At 46.3% G+C, this 23,756-nt stretch overlaps 1 protein-coding gene across 1 annotated transcript in view; it reads right to left on the minus strand.

The window, feature by feature from the left end:
- The window catches only part of AADACL4 (arylacetamide deacetylase like 4), a 158,889-nt gene that overhangs the window by 64,169 nt on the left and 70,964 nt on the right, over window positions 1–23,756 (minus strand). The window contains exon 3 of the mRNA XM_069610905.1: window positions 1,190–1,253. Within this exon, the coding sequence (XP_069467006.1) occupies window positions 1,190–1,253 (64 nt within the window). The remainder of the gene's footprint in view (window positions 1–1,189; window positions 1,254–23,756) is intronic.

The following is a 23,756-nucleotide window of genomic DNA, read 5'->3' on the forward strand; positions in this document are numbered from 1 at the left end:
TTCGGTACCTCCGACACAAATGTAGGATTCTTAAATTCGCTTTCCTGGTCTTATGCTTTCTGCCCTTGAAGATTTCTTGAAAGTAACGGCGTCTGGCCAAAAAGGTTAAGGGTAATTCCCTTCTTACAAAACATTCTTGGTTTGCCGTCGTTCTCCCCTCGTTCAGCTGCCGACTTGAAACTGCTGTACCTTCGTGTGCTTTGCCACGCACAGTGTGTGCTTTCGTGCACGGCTTTTATCTGTGTGGGGAAGTCTAATGGAAGTAAGGTGTGAGTGATTGTCAGTATTTGCCTGACCTTGCCTGACCACAGTAGCGGGACATGTGAGATACTCTGCTCGGGTGTGAGTCTGTTTTTCCCCCAGAGAGGACTGTCTATGTGAAAGTGCTGGTATAGGGAAAGGGGGAGGGTAATGTTCCTACATATCCTACCTGGTAGGATGGGGTAAAGGTGTTGCAGGGGGAGGGATACTGTGTCTCACCATCCGGTGTTCCATTCCCACTCCCCGAAGACCCCTCACCCAGGTGATCCTCCCGCACTGGTCCACTCCCAGGAAATGGATCCAAAAGCGATGACCGTGTCCTAGCCACCTGGATGACAGATCCCTGGGCACTAGCGGGTGAGACACCATCTGGTTTCTCACAGTACTTCTTGTTTTAAGTAGACTTGAATGAGAATTAATACATGTTTGCAAATCTCTATCGCTGAACGAGAATGTTCTCTTTCAGAATGGACCGCACATTTTTTATTGATAGCCATGTTGAATGCTTTTCTGGAATACAAGTTCCACAAATACTCAGAGTGCTGAAAAGATTTCCTAAATGTACATATAAAATGTCATCAATGAATCAGTTTAAAACTTTGTCTCAGTGTCTTTTTCACCTGGAAAATTATTATTATGGTAGTTATTGACCGTTGACCTAGCTTCGAGAAGCAACGGAGCGCTTTACAGATGAATACACAAGTACAGATACATAACAGAATTGTTTACAGAGGTAACAACAGAACAGATATACAGCGGGGGGTAGGATACAGAGGGGGATAGAGGAGGGGGAGGAGGAGAGAGGCGGGTGGCATCTAGCGAGTAAGGTGGCACGAGGGGTGAAGTGATGGCCTAAGTGTTGAGGAGATAATAACAAGACACCTCCATTCACTATTGCAACACAAAACCCAAAGGCAGAGTTACTTACCCAACAGAAACAACCACTGATTCAGTCTCCTTCGAAATGTTGCGACACAGTTTATCGTATGACTCTGGAAAATTAATAAATCATGCAGTAGGTCATTATCTAGTCCTTTGCAGAAAGTCCCAATTCAGAACACAGACATCTGCTAGACATGAACATTATGCGGAAAAGAGCGAGTGAAATGAGAAAAGAGGCACAAGCAGAAAACATGGAAGTCATAAAAGCCACCTCACCACACACTTCAACGGGACAACAACTCTGAACCCATTGGCACAGTCTGGTCAGAACATTCCACCAACACCTCCTACCCATGCTCAAATTGCAAACCATGATTCAATGGGAGTCATATTAATTTAAATCCTAAATGCAAAATGTTCCCTCCAGGACATTTTAAAAATATCCACTACGTAGTAGAAAAGAAAAGCATAAAGTATGGCAATCGTGTCTTTACTCTATACTTTCCCACTACTTTGTGGAAAAGGGTAAATGCCTCCCACAATTAATGATTCCAGAGGGATTAATAATGGATTTCTATGGAATCCACCTGCTGTTACATGTGGTAATTTCAGGTGGATTCCATAGCCATCCATTGCATTACAACCAGCATGAAAACACATGCTGGTGGTAATACAGCTGTATTTGTCTGCTGGAGTGTGAAAAGCGGGTGGACATCTAAAGGCTGCTCTGCTCCCCAACTCTACCAGGTAAAATGAAGAGAATTCCCCAGATAAGTAAAACATGGTGGTAAAAGTGTACCATCACCTGAAGCATATTTTTTGACGGATCCCCAGGACACCAAACTTGACATTTAAATACTACTTGACCCCGAGTCTGAGTGCATTTAAATATTATTATTAATTTCCTCCAGGAGGACCGTGGCGGTCTAATACCATGGAGAAGAGGAACTTCTTTGTCCAGTATTTCACTATAAGTCTTCTAGGGGGGCTGATTGTAGCTGAAACCTCATTGTTGCAACTTTCTTTTAATACAAAGCATATCTCTTTTTCAAATTAACATTTCAGGACTTACGTCCAGAAAAAACATGATCCTGTTGCTTGCACATTGAACCTCCTTCCATCAGATTGCTGTTGTCAAAATCATAGTCCCTCTGCTCACATGACTTCCTTACAACCAAACCATACCTCTGCTAGTATCACCAAGTCTCAGGCCCCTAGTAGACAATTAGGATGCTAAGAACAACACCCTTCTCATTCACACCCTGCTCATTTGGCATCCCAAGAGGATGCAGTAACATTCAGAGTTAGCAATAGGTGTCCTTAGCCACATCAACTCGTATTCCAAACAGACGTATCCAGATATAGGGACATCTTAAGGGATGTTGTGGGCCGGGACACAGATGCCTTTGGGCCCCTGAAACCAAAACGATTAAAGGATTCATTTTCTGCAATCACAGCCAATAACTTCTTATGCTGCCCCCATCAGAAATCAAAATAAGTATGGGTGGCGCCTTCAAGTTCCCTTAACCCATCCTTTCTGGAATTAGAATAATAAACACTTGTGGCATCTGTAAGGCAACATTAGAGTCCAAAATGAGGGAACATGTGTTCTATCTTAGGTACAGGACACACTTTAACAATAGCTATCTCGAGGAAGGTACACAGGCTTTAGTGTAGAGGCAGGACACAGATCAGTAGCCATATAAAAAAAGGAACACATACACCAGCATTGACATAGAAGATGTTCAGCCTCACAGAATGAAAAAGTGCTCAATCTTGGGTACAGGTGACAGACTGGAAGCAATGCGGAAGGTACACATACCATAGGATAGTTGAGACAGATTAGGAGATACCAGTATGTTGCATGTTTCCAGACATGGGCCCTCATTAGGACCCTGGCGGAGTGGGTTTCCGCCAGCGCTAATCGCGGCGGACCCGTCCGCCGTACTACGAGTTCCCTTAGCGCCATGGAGGTTTTCTCCGCCTGGTTTTACCGGGCGGAGAAAACCATGGCGCTAAGGGACCTCGTTGTTAATTACGCCGCCGTACTTTACGGCGGCGTAATTAACTCCTTCCCCACTCCCATTATACCCTATGGGGCAAGAATGGGAATGGGGAAGGGTAAAATGGGGATTGGGGATTTACCGCTCCGCCAAGGTCGGCATGGGGTGGTAAATCCGCCAACCCCCATGGCGCTATCGGCGGCTTTCCGCCATGCTCCGCGGTGCATTTAGCACCGCGGATTCCGCCAGGGTCGTAATGAGGGCCATGGGCCTGATCACGACTTCGGCGGTAACCCTTAAATCTGGCGGTAGCGCTAATACCGCCGGATTTAAGGGTCCACCGAATCAGGGCTTCGGCGGATTTCGCCCCAGCTCTGAGCTGGGGGGAAATCCGCCGAAAATTCGCGCTATTACCGCCGGCGGGAAATCCGCCGGCGGTAAGAGTGCGAAAATTCCCCATTGAGCCCAATGGGGAATGGGGCATTCCCGAATGGGCTCAATGGGGAATGGGGAATTACGTTACCGCCAAACTCGTGATCCGGCGCTATTAGCGCCTGGGAGTTCGGCGGTAGGGCTATTACCGCCGGCGGTAATGGCCAAGTCATGATCAGGCCGATTAGAAGAGGGCCTTGATTGTTAATTGGTGCTGTGATTAGTGAGCTAAATAACAAATGACTCTATTGTGCAATTTGTCAATGATCAATATTATTACATATGAAGCAACACTATAGCCAATTAAACCATGAGCGAGGACATTTTAAACAAGTGCACCATGTCATCTAAATTTCTTTTAGGGGCTGGCAATTTTGATAGGGGCTCATTACGAGTTTGTCTTTAAAAACGTTGGTAAATCGGCTTTGCTGTTATTACCGTCTCTGGCAGGCCACTCGCCGTAAATACTGGCGCATTACAAGTCCTCAGGCACGTGGACACCCCCTGCCAGAAAAAGTTATACTGGCATGACTGAATAACCAGTGTCAGCATCAATCTGCTGGTATTAGCGACAGAAGTGTGCCGATAATACGGATACTGGCACCCAAACTGCCGAAATTACCAGCGCCGAAATAACCGGCACCGGAATTAGCATCATCACCGGAACGGAAAGTTCGCCGGCAGCCATCTTTAAAACTCAAACCACTTTGAATCCCCCACTTCTAACTGCCATCCACTGTTACAGGAGGTGCCAAACATGTCTGGAAGCCAGAGCCGAGTCCCTGACATCCGCATGAGAAAGCCTAAATTCTCAGAGGCTGATCTGACTGCGCGGGCAGACACTGTATGCAGCACTCAGAGGCACACTTTGGGGCTGCCCACACGAAGACCAGCCAGCAGATAAAGGCTACCATATGACAGGAGGTGGTGGACAGGGTGATGGCTGTGGGGACTGTTGCCTGCACGAAGAGGGACTGCAGGAAGCGCTGGGATGATCTGCGCCCGAGGGTCCGGAAACTCATCTCCCAGCACAGGAGTGAGACATCTGCCACATGAGGAGGGAAAATGTCACCCATCCAGCTCATGCTATGGGAGCATACATGCAGCTCTATCCTGCACATGGAGCACATTGAGGGGGACGGCAGAGGAAGGAGCTGGGACCCAAGGCGAAGGTGGCAAGTACAACAAATCCCATCTAAATGCAAATAATGTGTCCAGATATGTGCATTCACAAGCCACCTAATGTACAAGTAAACTGGCCCAACACATGTCAGTTACAGCAAATGGGCATCCCACACACACACACGCCAGGGGATGCAGGTAGACGTAGATATGCACAAGAACCTTAGCAAAAAGGTACAGCCCCACACATGGACACATGAGAAGCAACCAGGAATGGGAAGGAAGTCCATGGCATGAATCTTTGCCCCACCGCACACACAAATAAATGCCAACAGGCAATCTGCACTCCCAACCCAACACCAACACCTACATGTAGGAGCACACATTAGGCCCAAGACCCCAAACAGGCCACATGAATAGAGCAGGACACACAGAATATTGCCACTGTTCACGTTTGAATACAAAACATTTCACTTGAAGCAATGACTAGACAATCCTTTTTTTGAAAACAGTGTCTACTGTGATGGTGCATGATGTTCACAAAGGTGCAAGGGGTATGCAGAGCAGAGGGTAAACTTCAAATAATTCCCCAAGCAGTTCTTGACGGGCCATGCGCCCATGCCTGGCCTCCAAGCTTCTGTGCACACAAGCATGGGACCAGCTAGTGCTGCATCATCATCCTCTGGGGAAGGCATGTCCAGACCTAGGGGCAGGGGTATGTTGTGCCTGACGCAGATGTAATGCAACATTCCACAGGCCAGGACTATCTGTCCAACATTGTCTGGCCTGTACATCAGTGCACCCCAGACCAGTGTTGGCATCTGAATCGTGCCTTCAAGAGGCCGTAGGTCTACTCAATGGCCACCCTGTTCCTCGCGTGAGCCCTGTTGTATGCCATTTCCTGCAGTGTCTGCAGATTCCTCAGAGGGGTCACCAGCCACTGAAGCAGTTGGTATCCAGAGTCACATACAACGGGGCAAGACACAGGTGTGATTCAAGATATTTAGGGGCAAACTGGACAGCTCCAGTCCTATATGGCTGCAAAGGTAGCTGGAGACCAGTGAAGAGTAGAGATTTAGTGCCTAAATCTCTTAACATACAAATGAATTCAAAACACTTTCACGATTCTGCGCTTATCCTGCAAGTAATTTACCCAAAACATTGATTAATAATCATTAACATAGAAAATTGGTCTTCAATCTGAATTTATTGACAAACTTGGTTGAATGTACTTAGACTAATTTGAGTATTTGAACGGTTACATTTATACAAAGCTAACAATTCTATGACAATTTCATCAAATTTGACATAATGTATGAAGTTCAATTTTGAGACCAGTCGCTCACTCAGACCAAGTCACAAACAGTCAATAATAATCCAATTGGTCTAAACATGAACTCCATTGTCTGCCATAAGGGATAACTTATAGAGCTCCCAGTAACAATTAATGATTGCACAGTTATGCATAACAATATCAATAACAACACAGTTGACGTTGATGACCCATATAGCGACCCATTGATATATGATTAATTAACCAATATAGGTTAAATGCTAGGAATTCTATGATATGGTTTGAAAGCCTGAGAATATCTCAGAATAAGAGCTTTATCAAGTTACATAGGCATATTGTAATGTAGAATAATGTTAAGTATCATAGACAAGAGCAGTTGAGGACACCAAATGATGATTAATGATGCAAAGAGATATTAATAATAGGAATCAAGGGTAAAACATTGACTCCTCACTGACTTAGCTGGGGCGGGTGTCACTAGAAAGCCATCACTAACTAATTATCTGCTAGTAAAGTTAATTTGAAGTTTCAGGCACTTAACTTAATAAAATCAGTGATAATATATAGGTCTACAAATGTAATCATTTGTAAGCAAAGATAAATTGGAGCATCTTACAAGAACATTCATAAAAAGTCTCCCACCAATGCGGATTCTAGTGTTATGGAAAAAAGACTTGCACGTCCAGATGGAACGTGCGGTATGATGTCATTGGATAAACTTCTGAATATATAAGGGATTGAAAATGGTGATCACAAAAGATTGCCACGGGGAACGCTGTACCCGACCAGGATAACACTCTGATCCTGAAAATTTGAATTTAAATAGGTAAGAGACATTACAAAATTCAGACACAAGGATCAGATGATTTTAAATCCTTGTTCCATTAAGTTGTTAAGAGCGACATCATAGTGACTAATTGACTGCATTTTGGCTATATTCAGATGCTGATATCAATCATTCACAAACTTGATGCTTATCTAAAGAGCAAACTTTGCAACCACTGAAGAACTAATATCTAACATTGAACTAAGGGTGAGACTATATCAATCTTCATTATACCAAACTGTAATATGCTTTCATATGACCATCCATAACTTTAGTGACTGATTGTTCATTTGTTCAATTGAGAGTACAGTTATAGGATAATAGATGAGGAATACAAGCTTGGTGAGTCTATATGAAGGAGTATAATTAAAACACTAAAGCACTCAGACTCAGCCAACATCAATGAAGTGTGGGATTTAATGGATAAACACTCATAATATATGAATGAGCACAAGAATCATAACACATATAATTGGCTCAAATGCATGAAGGGGAGATTCTCCATCAAAGTTTCCTTTAAGAACAAAGTAATCCCTATACATTCTAAATTTACACGGGTGTGGGTGAGCCACTCATCCTCAACGGACAAACCTATATGAAAGGATGTAATAAAATGAAATTGCACAGGAAATCTATACTGACCGATGAAGGTATGGGAAGACAGGGCTGGAAATTGGAAAGCACAATGCACTGTAACAGGTTTCCATAATTGATAACCGAGCTGAAATAACAGTTGACTAAAATCTGTTTTATATTTTCTCTTTTCATTGTTTTATCTTGTTATTTTACTTTGTTTCCTTTCTTCAACCTTAATCATCATCTTAAACATTGATGTTTATCCAAACTGGAGTGGTAATTACAATGCTTGAAAAATTGTTTTCATTGATATCATTTCACTGTATCTTGAAACATAACCAATCATGACTATGAATTCATTTATTCTACTAGAACATTGGGAGCCGTCGCAAAGAGGTTGATCTGAGGGAGACCCCACTCGCTGAAGAGGCGTAACTCTTACCCTTGCTGTTGCTCCCATTCATAGCAGCCCCGCATCTCTCTGCTGAGAGTCCCAGATGGTGTCCTCAACGCCAGTCAGGTGAAACGGGACGAGAAACATACATTGAAGAATAACCTAGTGCCATAGACACTAGACCTCCAGGGAGAGAGCGGAGGAGCGCATCCCGCCCTGTTTCCTGATGTAAAACATGGTGGTGGTGTTGTCCATGAAGACCTGCAGCACTTTCCCTGGAGCTGAGGCTGGGAAGACTTGAGGTTCCAGAAGACCACTCTCCAGGAGCTAGAGGCCTCTGACTTTAGAATGTATCTTTTGGGCCCCCCAACCCTCCAGAGAGGCATCAGTTGTGACTGTAGCCTGGTACGGAGGGATCTGAAAGGGGGCTCTGTGAGTGAGGTGTGGACGAACTGATCACCATCACAGGGCTTGACGGAATGCCTGATTGAGGGCGATCTTGTCAGTCCATGTACTAGTGACTTGCTGCCACCTGGCATCCAGAAGTTTTTGGAGGGATCTCATTTGAAGCCTGCATAAGGGGACCAAATGGATTAAGGAAGACATCATCCCAAGCAGGAACTTGATGGACGGGACTGTTGCAACGGATGTGTCGACAGCTGTTGGTCTGTTCACAGGATGGCCTTCACCCTCTCCTCTGAGGGAGTCACCAGACACAATACTGTGTTGAGTCGAGCACCCAAGAACAGCGCGTTCTGAGATGGCACTACGCAGGCTTCGGATAGTTGATTGAGAATCCTAGCAAAGTCAGAAGTTGTATGGTCCGCTGTGTGCTGGACTGTCCGCGAGTGTGTGCATGGACCGTAAGAGATAATCATCCAGGTAAGGGTAGACGTGGATTCCCTTGCCGCATAGATGTGCTGCCAGCGGGGCCAAGCATTTGGTGAACACACTCTGAGCCAATTTCAGCCCGAAAGGAAGGGCCTTGAACTGGTAATGTCACCCCTGGACGACAAGCATTGCAAGTCTACAATTGTCGCCACCCTCCTGGCTTTTTCTTTACTAGAAAGCATCTGGAGTACATCCTGGAGCACTGGAGGCACTGAGGGACTGCTCCTATTGCCCCGTTGCGTAGCATAGCTTGAACCTCCTGTAGCAGCTGGGGCATGTTAAGTTCTTGTCGCATGATGGGAGGAATGTGGGGGCACTTGTCTTGAAATTTTGAAGCGTGCCCCTGCTGAAGAACATCAAGCACCCATTTGTCTCGGAAATCTTTCACTACTGATCGACAAATTTTGATAGTTGGCCTCCCACTTGGGTGTGGCAGTGGGGACACGGGTCTTGGACCAGTTCAGGCCCGTTTTGGCATCTACATCCTGGATGGGGGGTGACGAGGATGCTGGGTGCCACTGCCCCTATTTGCCTCCTGGGCGGTGGAGCAGGTGGGCTGACGATAGGGGGTTGTGTAACCCTTGGAGACTCTCATCGTGACAACAAGTAAGACATACACAAGTGATCACAGTTCAAGGGTGTTTATTGAACAATGATCTTGGTATGCAGGTTGGAAAAACGCTGAATCTAAACCTAAATCTAAGATGGGAACAAGTGTCAACCATCAAATGAAAAATAAGGCAGTCCTAGTGAGGTTGTGTCATAACAAAAAGGACCTATACTAAGAAACCTATTGCCAATCTCACAACTAATACAAAAAGGGGTATGGGATAGTTCTCAAGAAAAGAAAGAAGCGTTGTTAAATAATATGTCAGAAAGCGGTAGCATGGCTCTCCCTTTCCCACGTTTTAGATACGGGATAAGATGGGAGACTGGAGCACAGTACAGTCTCTGGCTTCTCCAGCACGAGACAACAGTTCCAGTGGCAGCTCTCAGGACACACTCTCAGGCTTTTCTAGCACAAGATGATAGTTCAGCTTTTAACCTTCAAGCTTTCAGTTATCAGGGCCATCGATGGCCAAGTCTCGTTTCACATGAAAGTCTCTTGCCTTCGAGGACCTGATGTGTTCAAACAACAAAACAAAAGTTCCTTTAACAAATTAAAGTTCTTTTCTAATATTCGCTGAGTGATGGGTTCACCCCAGGGTCCCCTTCTTCTGGGTGCTGACCCTTCTCACTCGTATTCCTAAAAATTTCACAGTTCCTTTATCAATCAACTTTGGGTGACAACTTCACCCCTGGATCTCCCTCGGTCGGGGTCGGACGCCTCTTATCTTTTTATCTTTTCGGGTGATGGCTTCACCTCTGGATCTTCCCTGGTCCGTCTCAGACACATCTTGACTTTAACGGGATTTAACTCCCTTACTTTCTCAATGTTCACTTTCGCTGTGTGATTCACTTCCCTTTTTCTGACACTGATTGTAGATCAAAGTCTTTCGATTGTACAGGGATTTTGCTTGACCACTTTGACCTATTTCGCCAGCCCTCCTATGGCCTTCTGGAACTTGTAGTTTCTCTCTCAGCTAGAGTCTCTCGAGTTAGCACCCTCGTGGTGCCGCTTTCCCTCTGTAGCTGGTCTCCCCTTCAAACTTTTGACATCTCATTCAATGTTCATCAGCTTTGGTTCAGAGCTTGCCACTTTGCGATTTTCACTCATCACAGGCCAGTTCTTGTCGGTTCTCTCCTAGACTCACCGACTGTGATGTATCGCCTGGCTGTTGCCTCTCTAGAGTCAAGGCCGGTCCCACAGATGCTTCCCTCACTCCTGCTTATCGGCATATGCTTGCCTCTTGTACCGTTGACATCTGCAGCACGACACTGGTGCTATTGTTCGCTGTCTTAGGCTCTCTTCCACGAAGGCTCTGTGGGTTTGGGACAAAAAGGTTAAGGTCACTTCTGTCCCCGCCACCCTCTCAATTCCTGCCATTTTTCTTCTTCTCTTGAACTGCCGCGTGGTAGCTATCTCGTCTTGCTGTCTGCTGTACTCGCCTTCCTCGTACTGTGCTCTCTGGCTCCACCTTTTATCCCTGTGGGGAATAGGAAGGGCAGTCAGGTGTGTGTGATTTAAGTCAATTGCCTGACTGTGCCTGACCCTTGTGTCGGGACATGTCAGGTAAACAGGTTTTACATCAGTCCACTGTCTTGGGTGTAAAAAAGTATGTATCAGAAAAGCGGGGAGAGGGGCTAGAGTGTCATAGTATCCTACAGGATGGGATAAGGAAGGTTTATGTATTGGACGAAAATTACCGCGATGAAGAACAGAACACAGAGTAGTGTTCTGTAATAGTAGGTTGGGATTTTGGACAATGACAATCAGAGGGACGGGATCGGTAGGGTTTGCAGGGTAAGCTGGGACATGAACAAAGGGGATTGTGGGAATCGTAGTGTTTTGTCTGATCAGGTTGCAGATTTTCTTTATTTAAAAAAAAAGATTTCTGTTTGGTGTGTTGCTAAAAGAATGGTTTCAATTTTATGCAATAAATAATAAATAATTAGAGGAACGGAAAGAAGAAGGATAGGGAGTATTCGAATGGAGACCGGTGAAACAAGGAGTTATGCTTTTTATGCGTAACTGGGTTTGGTACCTTAGAGGATTGATTACGTACAGAGGGTTTGTTGGATCTGGGCCAGAGAGATCTCACAGGAGGGAGGCAGATGCAATACAGCCCATGAAAGCCTCAGATATCTTACCTTTCTCTCCTTCTCTGGCACAATACCGCGTCTCACCTAGGGTATTCCCCCTAGCATAACCCCGGTTTCCCTTACCCGGGTGATCCTCCCCCTACTGGTCCACCCCCAGGAACTGGTTCCAACAGCGATGGCCATGTCCTGGCCACCTGAATGAGGGATTCTTGAGGTCTTCCTGGGAGAATACCCTCCGGTTTCTCACAGGCCCCATCAGTCAGAACAAATTTTACTATTTGGTACAGGGCCAAAATTGCTCATTCAGAACCAAGATGAAAAACATTTTTTATTTTTATTTCATAACTCCCAGTGATACCTATAGGATCCATAGATCCGAGATTATGTGTACTTACAGATCTTATGTGGGGCTCCATCAGCAACGTGGCTATAATGCTGTGTGTGTGGTATAAATAGCTCAAACAGAACCGGGGTAAATACTAATTTCTACCTCCCGGTGATGCGTTGTCATATCTATATGGTTCATACACCCGAGGTTATATGTCATTATGAACATGGCATCACTCAAACAGAAAGTGCACAATGTCAGTACACCTTATGCCACTCGACCCCTTTGTTCTGACCATCTGGCCAACTGTGGGTAAAAAAGATAAAACTGTTGATCTCTTTTTGTCAGTGTACAGTCCATATTGCTTCCATTAGTGCTTTTAATATGTTGTAGCACTGTCCTCGTAAACTCCTCAAAGGTGTGATTCACTGTAATTAAGTGCGTAACCACTGGTGCTTCCTCTGTTCTATTTTCCAAACTGTTCCAGTGTTTTGTGATTCTGGTTTTTGCCTTGCATGTCATCTTACCTATATATTGTTTAGCAAGTTAAATAAATGGGGAATTGGTCCCTTTCTGTTATACTTTCTTAAAGCCTTACATACATACACTTTGGTCTCTGTACACATAAGCCAGACTGGGGTAATTGCGGAACGCATCGCCACCAACCGTGGCCTTAAACAGGAATACGTTCTGGCACCACTGTTGTACAATCTCTATGCTGTTGATATGGGTCATGCGATTAGCTCTGCGCGTCATTTTCCACCTACCATTTGCAGCACCCTGATTGCATGGATAGGCTGTACAGACGATACTGTCCTGTTGGATTTTACTTGATCGGTCTGCAACATTCTATCGATGCCCTTTTTTCCTATGCCGAAAGAAATTAGAATATAGTTAATATAGACAAAACAAAAATCCTTATTATTGGTGGCAGAACTAAGAAAACTTCTTATCAGTGCTGCATTAACTCTCGACCGCTAGAAACCAATCCCCTCGCAAAGTGTCAGGGGCTGTATGTTATTAGCTATTGGACATTCAGAAAAAGCACCTCTTGTTATTGTGACTACATACGTTATTGTATATCTTGCATGTTGGGAATGTGTCGGGTAGACTTACCCATGGCAATCAATTTTTCTGTATGTAACACATAATATGAGTTTTTTAAAATGTATAAATACTACCAAATTGTTATTGTGTCTTTTTGTACAATCGGGGTCGCCCTGAGCAACTGTTTTATAAATGATATTAAAAAGATATATCAGGAAGAAAGGTGGGCAGAATACTGAGGGGTTAGTAACGATTTATCGTACTAGGATAGTGCCAGGAATTTTATATGGCTTGGCAGTACTCCCGGAATCTAAAATGACTTGGCTAGAAAGATTTGAGGGTAAGCTCTTGCGCTTCATATTAGGTACCCCTCGTACTGTTCCAGTTGAAGCTTTGAGGTGCGGACTTGGCCTTTTCTCTGTACGCTCCTCCTGGTTAGTGCAGCGCTGTAAGCTTTATTTTACCCTGTCTTCCTCTCCGACTACACCAAAAACCCTTATGGCCCTATTAGCTAGCCAATATGAACGATCAAGTTTAAATCCTACATACTACTTCCCTTAATCATTTTGCACAAATAGAAACCATGTTAGTGCAACTGATTGATACTCCTAATTCTGTAATATTATATAAAAAAAATAGGGATATGGATATTGTCTGTAACATTACTAAACTCTGTACAAATAAGATGTATCAATATGGTACTCAGAGTTTTCATGTTAAGACCATGTGCCATTATCTCACAAAATGATGTTCACTTCAAATCCAAAGATTTATCATTTATCTCTGATTCAATATACTGCCCACTTTACAACATACTGGTAGATGGTTTGGTTTGCCCCATAAAGACAGACTGTGTCGACTTTGCAGATTCACAGTAGAAACTGCACGACACAAACTGAGCTTTGAGTCTGATCAGTTTTGGAGTAGCATTTATAGTGCTGAGTCTCTAGTGATCGCAGCTGCTGCATTTCATGTTTGGAACGAGGCTTTGGTTAATTTTCTTCCAGTACCAAACCATTCTAAATAAGATTAAGTCTGAACACTAACTCTGTAAATGTTACTTCTTTTACTAACGTTATTATTCCATGCAGAATAATTGGTATGTATGCTTCCTTTAAAATGACGCACATGACACTTTATAATTTTGCTGCTAATGGGATCTAATTGACAGGCCACGGATCATTTTAGATTGTACTTAGTGGATTTTACATTAAACACATGACACTTTACAATCTTGCCTGCTCTGGCATCTCCAGGATTGCTGATACAATGCACGGGTGATTCCTTAGCTCTTGCTCTTCCACAGGTAGGTCCATGAGGAGGTCTGTGAATGCGGCAGATTAGAAGACTTTGTACATTCTTTATTACAAAGTATTCGGGTGATGTTGCAGACATATTTGATAAATAACTCCCAAGCTTGGTTAAGCCTCTGCACTGGGATTTGATTCAGTTTCTTCCTGACAATTCAGGGACATAAACACAAGTCCCTTTTCCCATTTTCTTTATCAGCGGTAAGGCTGGCACTCTGGGACTCATATAGTCTCTCCATGTTCCAGCCATTATTTCTGTAGAGGATTGAGAGTTCGGCAAACTAACCACAGGTTTTGATAGGAACAGGATGTGTCATAGCTGTGAACTAAAGGCACAGTCTGACCCGGCAACCCGCATGACTGAAGCCAATAAAAGAGCATTCTTTAAGTACAAGGTGCCCTAGCAGAATTTGATCTTTCTCAAGTACAGAGGTAACATGTCAACAAAAAGAACAGAGAGTGGCTGCCAACACAAGCAAGTTAAATATTGCGCTGAACCATTCATGTATGTTCTATTTTACTTCAAAGTATTTTATTGAGAATTTACAACTTAAGTATAATAATTTAGCTTCAACTGCAACATATGTTATTTTCCCCCAAACCGTTTCCAAACCCTCCCACCTATCCTAGCTTAAAATATAATGGGAAGAAACACTGGGATGTGCCAATGATATATCCTTATCTTGTGACAGCCACAACATTTCTAGTTGAAGGTGCAGCCATTGAAGACACCACTCTTGAACATATCCCCAATCCTCTTGTATACACAGAGGCTACCTGCCAACAAGCTGTCTTCTATAAGCCAATTTGGGGCAGCACAGAACACGCAAGAAAGAGTTGCATAGAGAGACTGAGCAACTGGGGCCATGCTTGAGTGTGTTGATACATCGAAACCAAAAATCAATGTTCCAATACCAGGCTAAGGCACAACAATGAATTGCCAAACACCCACCACCTATACTCAATTGCAAGGAAGATCTGCATAATCAAACCTGATCTAGTCTGTTGTGAATTTCCTTCAGCAATTATTATTCACTCTAAAGATCGCAAACCTGATCAGGACATTGAGGGTGAACATTGGCTATGGACAAGCTACAAGAATTGTTTTCATTCACAGGGACTACACCCAACTGTTACGAGCTTCTTCTTACTGCTGATGAGTGACCCCATTCTCCAGCTCTGGAAGATGAGGTACATTCAAACAGGGGAACTCCTGATGTGAGGGCAGTCACAAAAGTACCAATCAGCAAATCCACTCTAGGTGTGATCACATGACCACCTCTCCGTAAGCAGCAATAAATACAAAATGATAATATTCCTACCAAGAATTGCTTAAGAGAAGTTCAGACTTCTACGTCAAAAATTGAAACACGTCTTCAAATGTCAAGGTGGCTACTGTAGTACATGAGGACCAGATACATGACGCTGAATAGCAATAGAGGTTTTCAAGTTTAAAAGTCCAAGAGAAGAAGAAAAGCTGCTTCCATGTAGCTTCAGTAGAGTATATTGGGAAGAAAAAGGAATCTGAGAATGTTCGGTGCGCCTGAACAGTCCCAAGTGACAATCACATATTTCCTGGTGTTTGGTGAAGGGGTGCTCATAAAATGCGTAGTGGGTGAAGGCCCTTGCGTTCATCTGTTAAAAGATATGGGACAAGTTCAAGATATTGGCCATCAAGTTCCCTAGTTTTGAGGTATGAAGAAAGGGAATGAAACTAGTAAGACACTGAGTTTTAATAGTGAACTTCCTAACCTCCAGGTTGTGCAAACTGGAAAACTTTGTTATGTTATTAGTATTCATACTGCGTATCACTGCCATTTTCATGATATCTAGGTGCTCACATAGATCGGAAATGGAAAAAGTGTGGGGAGTGGTGGTTAGGGGAGCATAGGGAGAAGACAAGGTGGTGTGCTTAGCTGTTGTGCATGTAGAACCAGGGGCAACTGGCATCTGTGTGGGTGTATTCTAGGTAGATAGTGATTTGTACACTAGAGGTGTTCCAGATCGTAGACCTTAAGTGTCTGGGGAGGATCTGGGAGTTTTGGCCAGTGGATGGGTTTGCAATTTTTTGAGAGGTGTAGTTTCGGCTTCTGACTGAGTTGGGAACAAACACCGGAAGCATGATCTCTTTGTTTAAGTGGAAATTTGACACAGACTTAGACAAAAACCCTGATGAGTCTGCAATACAACTCTCTGCTGATGAAAGGTGGTGTAAGGTTCTCAAGCCACCATCGCCTCCCTGTATCTCGCTGATCCTTCATGCTGACGTGAGACCCACTAGCAATGCTGCCTTTATAGTTACTAATAACATATCCATGGTGGCCATAGGCTCGAATGGTTTATGCCCAATGCCATAAGGACGACACTGAGATCCCAAATTGAGTGAGGCAGCCAAACCAGCAGAAACATCCTCAGCAGCCCAGTCAGATACCTTTTCATTACTGGATTTGGAGCTGAAAAAGAGACTGCATCTGAGCTTTGTAGGAACTTAGGGCGCAAACTAAGTGTGGCATGTGTCCACCTGCACCCCCGACTTAGCAAGGTGGGCTCTGAATGAGACGACATGGTCTAAGGGGCAGGGGATTGGATTAATGCCCTTCCCTTCGACTCAGAAGCAGAACCATGTCCACTTACTTCTGTATAGACTCAGAGTGGAGACCTTTTTCGGCCTTCTGAATAATTTGTACATTTTCTTCAGACAGCTGCAAATGCTACGTGTTCAGGTACCAGGCCGTTACAGCTAGTCTTCGGGGCCAGTTGTATCACGCCCCCTCCCTTCCTTTGCTGAGATAGAAATGTCTTGTTCTTCCAGGGCAGGGGAATTGGCTAACGAGTTGCCAGCCGCACTAGATCGGAGTACCGCATTCTAGCTGCCCATTGCGGGGCCATGAGGATGAGGCCACAACCCTTGAGACACCCTGACCTTCTTCACAACCCTCTGAAGAGGGAGAATCGGGGGAAACGCAAATGGCCATAGGTTGTCCCAGGACAGGTGTAGAGCATCTTTGAGGGAGAGCTTCCTGCATCCAATCCATGAAGCAAAAGCACTCAGCGTGAGCTCCATGGACGATCCATGGGCAGAAGCATAAAACTCGCCCCAAATGTCCCGGTTCCTGATGAAAATTAACCTGATGCTGTAGGAGGGTCCTGGCCACACACTGGCCGAATATCAGCAGCAACGGTGTGATAAAACTAGAGCCCTTCTCGCACATCTAGCAGTGCGGCCTCCTCTGAGGTCGCATGCAACACTACGGACACGCCCGGCACACGTCACTGCAAGCGCTGTGAAGTTGCCTGCTGCCCATGAGCCTGCGAATAGGAGCCCAGCTGAAGACCCAGAGAAGCCCGAGGTGACCGCCAATATCCCAACCCTCTGACCGTGGGGAGTCCCGAACTCTCTCTCCCGGTGCCACGTTGTGGACATGCTCACAGCACAGAGGGTGGGAACCAGGCAGAGACCTGTCCGCAAGCCCTTGTGCCACCCAACAGAATGCAGTCTCCTGAGCAGTCCACATCAGACTTCGGCAAAGAACACAGCGAACACCCCACCAGCAGCGCGGTCTGTGACGGGGACGTGGAGGCAACAGGGCGGAGTATGCGTCCCAAAGGCCCACAGCAAGACCGCTGGGCGAGTTCTGGAACAACTCACAAGAAGCGAAGATTGGTGAATCCCACGCTTAAGACATACTGCAGAAGGGGAGAGCCTTATCACTGCGGGCGAGCAGTTTTATTCCCCAACCACATAAATACTGCGGGGGGCAAGAGGAACACACGGCGGTGCGCCGCAATCCAGCCCTGACAATACGCGTGGCGGGAAGACCGTGGTATCTGATTCAATGCACACGGTATTCCGAAACGCAAGGCCGCTGGATGAACTGTAAAGTTAACTGCACCCTGGTACGCACATGAGTATCGGATGTCAATAAGTGTATGTGAAAGAAGAATTTGACAAGCGCAGTAAGCAACATATTATACCACATTCCATCTGACCAAGAGGGGCATACAGAACCTGCGTCGAAATTATATATTCTGCGTGCTATAGACACAGGGCATTGGCTCAGGAATCACTATATCGCCCCACGCAGCGGCCCGCTGCTTAACAGCGGGGAACAATCTTGAGAAGACATCGAGAGGGGCAAAACCTGGATTCCGGCGTCCAATGTGGGCAGAGCTGCTGCTCAGCTCTCCCGTACGGTGAAAAAAAGAAAAACACACTGAAAGCCACGCCACAACAAGATGACATGAGCAAACGAAGCGCAACTTACTGAAGCTATAATCCAGAGCCCTCACAAGAACCAGAGGCAATCGACCCCCCAGATGACCAGCATCTACCAACGGAAAATCTTCCTGAGAAATCAGGTTGAATGCGCTTACCCCACATGTGCGCTCCAGCTGATAATCACTACGACACAGTATGTGGTGATACTATTAGTTACATTCTCAGGATTAGGGCAGATAAACCATCGGCATAGTAGATATTCCTATAATATACGCAGGACTGATTGCTGGTCTGCAGTGAAGGGGTCGAACCCCCACTAACACGCTCGCTGGACAAACGAGTGAAGTGTCCACTAAGCGCACATCAGTGAGTTATACTTCTTCAGCTACACCCCGACCCAGCCCCACTGCAGTGTGGCTGGTTTGCATACTGGGGTAAAAACTGAATGATCTAAAGCACTAACTTACGGCACCGAAGAAAGGATCAACCCGGCTGTATGCAGTATAATGCCCAAAGGCACAGCAGCTAAGAAAGGGGGAACAATTGACTGGATCACAAAGCCAGCAAATAAAGAGAAAGAGAAACTCAACGACCCCACAGACCAAATGGCATCCCTATCCACGCAGACAGCTCAGCCGTCCATGGACCTACAAGGAGTCTTCAACTCAAGGTTTCGCTGCAATCAATGATAAGCTTGACGGCATAAACGCTAATGTGACGTCAATCCGCAATAAGCTAGAGAAAGCAACCAGATGCATCACAGAAGCAGAAACAAGGATCAGTAAGGCTGAGGACACACTTGAGGCCCTTCAGAATACAATCACCAATATGGCCAAAGACGTGGTCACAGTAAAACTAAAATGCAAAGACTTGGAGGCAAGATCACGCCGTAGGGGCGTGGCTTGGCAGCCATGGTGTAGGCTGCATCTCGACTCTGCTCCGTGATCTGGTAACAGATCCTGAAATGCGTGAGCTGCCTGGCGGTGGATTGTGACTCCAAAATAGCACCACTGATGTAAGAAAGCACCGCCGAGCAAAAGTATCCAGGTGGACGGGAGATCTGATACTTTGTTGCGCGAGCCGCGCCAACAACATCAAGGACAAGATGGCAGTGTATGGAGAACAAAGAGACCCGTGCTGATGCGCAATGCCGAAATGAAACTAGAAACTGCAAAAGGCAAGACACATCGGCGGACGAACGTGTAAGCGTGCTGCAGAAAGGTGGCAATTCAAATTGGCCCACATGCACATGAGGACAGAGGCGGCGGCACCCAGCAGGGAGCGGAGTCCCACGAATAACACGCTACACGGCCAGCAAGCGTGCAGAGACGGGCAGCCATGTGCGAGCAGGAGAAGCGGCGGCTCCAGCTCCCCCAACGACGAGAACACCTGCTGCTCCGGCGGGGTTTGGAGACTCGTGGACTGCGAGCCGAGGTCACCGAGGCTTGCGGTCTGCGAGTTGTAAAAGCAGCATTGATACTAGAAGAAGACGCGAGATGCCTAAGTTTATGAGGCACCCTGTGTGAGCGCACGGGTGGCCAGAGGTGGCGACCAGACCAGGGCAAAAGCGCACTGAAGGGGCACAACATAAATGGAGCAGCGCGGGGCCGCCTGCACACGTGCGAAGTCTTGAATGTAATAAGTGCGGAGGGGAGTGATTGCTGAGAATTAGGGGCAAAGGATTGTGGACCCTCTCCACCCTCAAGACTGGCAAATAAGGAGAACTGCGGCAGGGAGAGGCAGAGAGGCGCATGCCCCCTCCCCATGGTACGTTGTGCATAGGGAAGAGAGTTGAAATTGTGATCCATAAAAGGAGAACTGGACAGAGGAGCAATAAAGTTGGACAAACGAACAAATAAGCCTGGAACAAACAAGTGAGTGAAAACCTGAAGCAGAAGACGAGTTGGGGGGAAGGCGCAGGTTGAGGCATAGTGTACAAAATAAGCAGCTGCAAACAAGGGGCTGTGACACAGTCTGGGACACTACACATGGTTGAGTATTGGAATTCACATTGCCAGGTGGAAACAGTGGATAGATTACAGCAATCAGCCCCTGCAGAGGACAGGCCCCAGAGCACAGAAAGAGTGGAGTAATGGCGGCACGGGGCGGTAAAGCCAAAAGTAAGCAACCCATGATAGACATCTTTACAAAGTCGCAGCAATCCCCCACCGCTGCGACGGAGGGAAGCATGCCCCGGCAGGACAGCGAAGTCCTAGCAGCCATAACAGAATTGAAAGCCTCATGGGGGATAGTGATGGCGGACATGAGAACTGCATTGGAGAACAAACTAGATGCTGTGGGGATTGATGTCAACTTGCTGAGACAAGATGTAAGAGCTCTGGCGGAGCGGACGAGTGGCTTAGAAAGTGCAGTGAAGATTAACACAGACACGAGCACGAATAATGCTAAAGAAGTCCGCGTATTGGAACAACAGGTGGCTAACTTGGAGAACCGGGCAGAGGAGGCGCAAGGACGGGCGAGGCGCAACAACGTGCGAGTGGTCGGGCTTCCGAAGGGGGAAGAGGGACAAGACCCCACAAATTATGTGGAGACCATGTTTTTGCAAGAGATAGGAGCTGGCGAACTTTCACAAGGATTTGCAATAGAATGCGCACATAGGGCGCTGGTTAGAAGACCACAACCGGGGGCCCCTCCCAGGGCGATCATAGCAAAAATTTTAAACTACAGAGACCGAGAAAAAATATTGGAATTTTTTCAGAAAGGAGGAACGATAAAGAGAGGATCTGCAACCATCACTGCATACCCCGATTACACCATGCAAGTGCAAAGACAGCGGTATAGCTATGTGGCGATAAAGAGGAGACTGCGCGCAGCTGGCCACAAACATATGCTGTTGTATCCTGCGAGGCTCAAGATCTTCCACATCGGCAAAGCAATGTTTTTTGATACCCCGGAGGAGGCGACGACATGGCTGGATGCAAATGGCTGTCCGGAACGAGACGAGGAACAAGTTCAATGAGAATACGATAAGTGACAATAATGTTGGGTAGAACGGTGGGTTGGAGGGGGGAGAGAATAAAAGTTGAAACAGAATGGAGACACAGAATAGGGTCACGAGCTGCGCAACAAAGGACACATGGACATGTTGGACTAGAATATAACCTGTGCAATGCAAGACGGGTAGCGATAGAGGCACCTGTACGAAAATATTGACTTGAGCTATGGGTGGGAGGGAGCTTAACCTCATGCGACTGAATAGTTGGATTGCCATGAGATCCGTGTAATGCAAGACGGGCAGCGATGAGGGCGCTCAAGTTGATAGATCCAGTTGGAGCAATGAGTTGGAGAAGGTCTACCCCCGAGTAGTAGTATAGTTAGGTCACCATTAGGGTGATTTTTTCCTGCTGTGCTGCAAGTACGGCGATTGCTGGAACGGAGCTAGATGCGGGAGCACCTGAGATCCAGGGATGGAGCTGGGCATCAGTTTTGGGGAGATGGGGATGGAGGGGGAGTGCAGTGGATGTTGGGGCAGGGGGTGAGGGGGGAGGGAGGAGAGATGTTGTAGGGTTTGAGGTTGGGAAGGGTTGGGGAAGGGAGGCAGTTGGGGAAACAGTTGAGGGTGTGCAGTGGTTTCTTGTAGTGGGGAGTTTGAGTTTAAAATAGGAGCACTAGAGTGCGGAATCTGTCTTGTGTGAGTGGGAGGGACTGGTTGGAAGGGAGAGAGGGGAATATTAATGAGCCATAGGGGACCTTAAGATAATAACGTGGAATGTCAGAGGACTGAACAGTTATTTGAAGAGGAATAAGGTCATGCTGTATTTGAGAAGGCAAAGGATAGATATTGCACTGTTACAGGAAACGCATCTGACGCGGGAGAAAGTGGAGCTGGTGGGGAAAAAATGGAAAGGGATTGTGGTGGGTTCATCATCCTCTGCCTATGCTAGAGGAGTGCTTGTCTGGGTGGCGCCGCACGTCCAGTTTAAGCTAATTGAGGAAGTGGTGGAGACAGACGGGAGGTTGGTTATATTGAAAGGGCTTATAGAGAATAAAGAAGTGTGCATTGTGAATACGTATGCCCCTAACCAAAACGCGGCGGCGTACTTCAGAACTCTGTGCACCAACGTTAGTGCGTGTGTGGGTAGTGCGGTGATTTGGGGCAGGGATTTCAATTGTGTAATAAACCCTAGGGTAGACAGGTCAGATGATAGGATTGATAAGCCCACCCCAGCGGCTAAAGCACTGCAGAGGCTGCTGGATGATTTTGGCTTTGCAGACGTGTGGAGAGCAAATCATCCGAATGAGAGACAATATTCGCACTACTCGGCCTCGCAGCAGCTGCACACAAGACTTGATTATGTCTTCGCCACCCCAGATGTAGTGGTAGAGAGTACCCATATAGAATATAAGGTGAGGGTCCTCTTGGACCACTCACCCCTGGTCCTCGGATGGCAATATTGCCCCCCGAGGGCGCGGATTCCGACGTGGCGCCTCCGTGCAGAGGCGCTTAAAGATCCAGTCTTTAGAGAGGATATAAGAGAAAGCCACGCCACAACAAGATGACATGAGCAAACGAAGCGCAACTTACTGAAGCTATAATCCAGAGCCCTCACAAGAACCAGAGGCAATCGACCCCCCGGATGACCAGCATCTACCAACGGAAAATCTTCCTGAGAAATCAGGTTGAATGCGCTTACCCCACATGTGCGCTCCAGCTGATAATCACTACGACACAGTATGTGGTGATACTATTAGTTACATTCTCAGGATTAGGGCAGATAAACCATCGGCATAGCAGATATTCCTATAATATACGCAGGACTGATTGCTGGTCTGCAGTGAAGGGGTCGAACCCCCACTAACACGCTCGCTGGACAAACGAGTGAAGTGTCCACTAAGCGCACATCAGTGAGTTATACTTCTTCAGCTACACCCCGACCCAGCCCCACGGCAGTGTGGCTGGTTTGCATACTGGGGTAAAAACTGAATGATCAAAAGCACTAACTTACGGCACCGAAGAAAGGATCAACCCGGCTGTATGCAGTATAATGCCCAAAGGCACAGCAGCTAAGAAAGGGGGAACAATTGACTGGATCACAAAGTCAGCAAATAAAGAGAAAGAGAAACTCAACGACCCCACAGACCAAATGGCATCCCTATCCACGCAGACAGCTCAGCCGTCCATGGACCTACAAGGAGTCTTCAACTCAAGGTTTCGCTGCAATCAATGATAAGCTTGACGGCATAAACGCTAATGTGACGTCAATCCGCAATCAGCTAGATAAAGCAACCAGATGCATCACAGAAGCAGAAACAAGGATCAGTAAGGCTGAGGATACACTTGAGGCCCTTCAGAATACAGTCACCAATATGGCCAAAGACGTGGTCACAGTAAAACTAAAATGCAAAGACTTGGAGGCAAGATCACGCCGTAGGGGCGTGGCTTGGCAGCCATGGTGTAGGCTGCATCTCGACTCTGCTCCGTGATCCGGTAACAGATCCTGAAATGC

Source organism: Ambystoma mexicanum, chromosome 8 (genome assembly GCF_040938575.1).
Source record: "Ambystoma mexicanum isolate Mex_15411 chromosome 8, UKY_AmexF1_1, whole genome shotgun sequence".
Lineage (NCBI taxonomy): Eukaryota > Metazoa > Chordata > Amphibia > Caudata > Ambystomatidae > Ambystoma > Ambystoma mexicanum.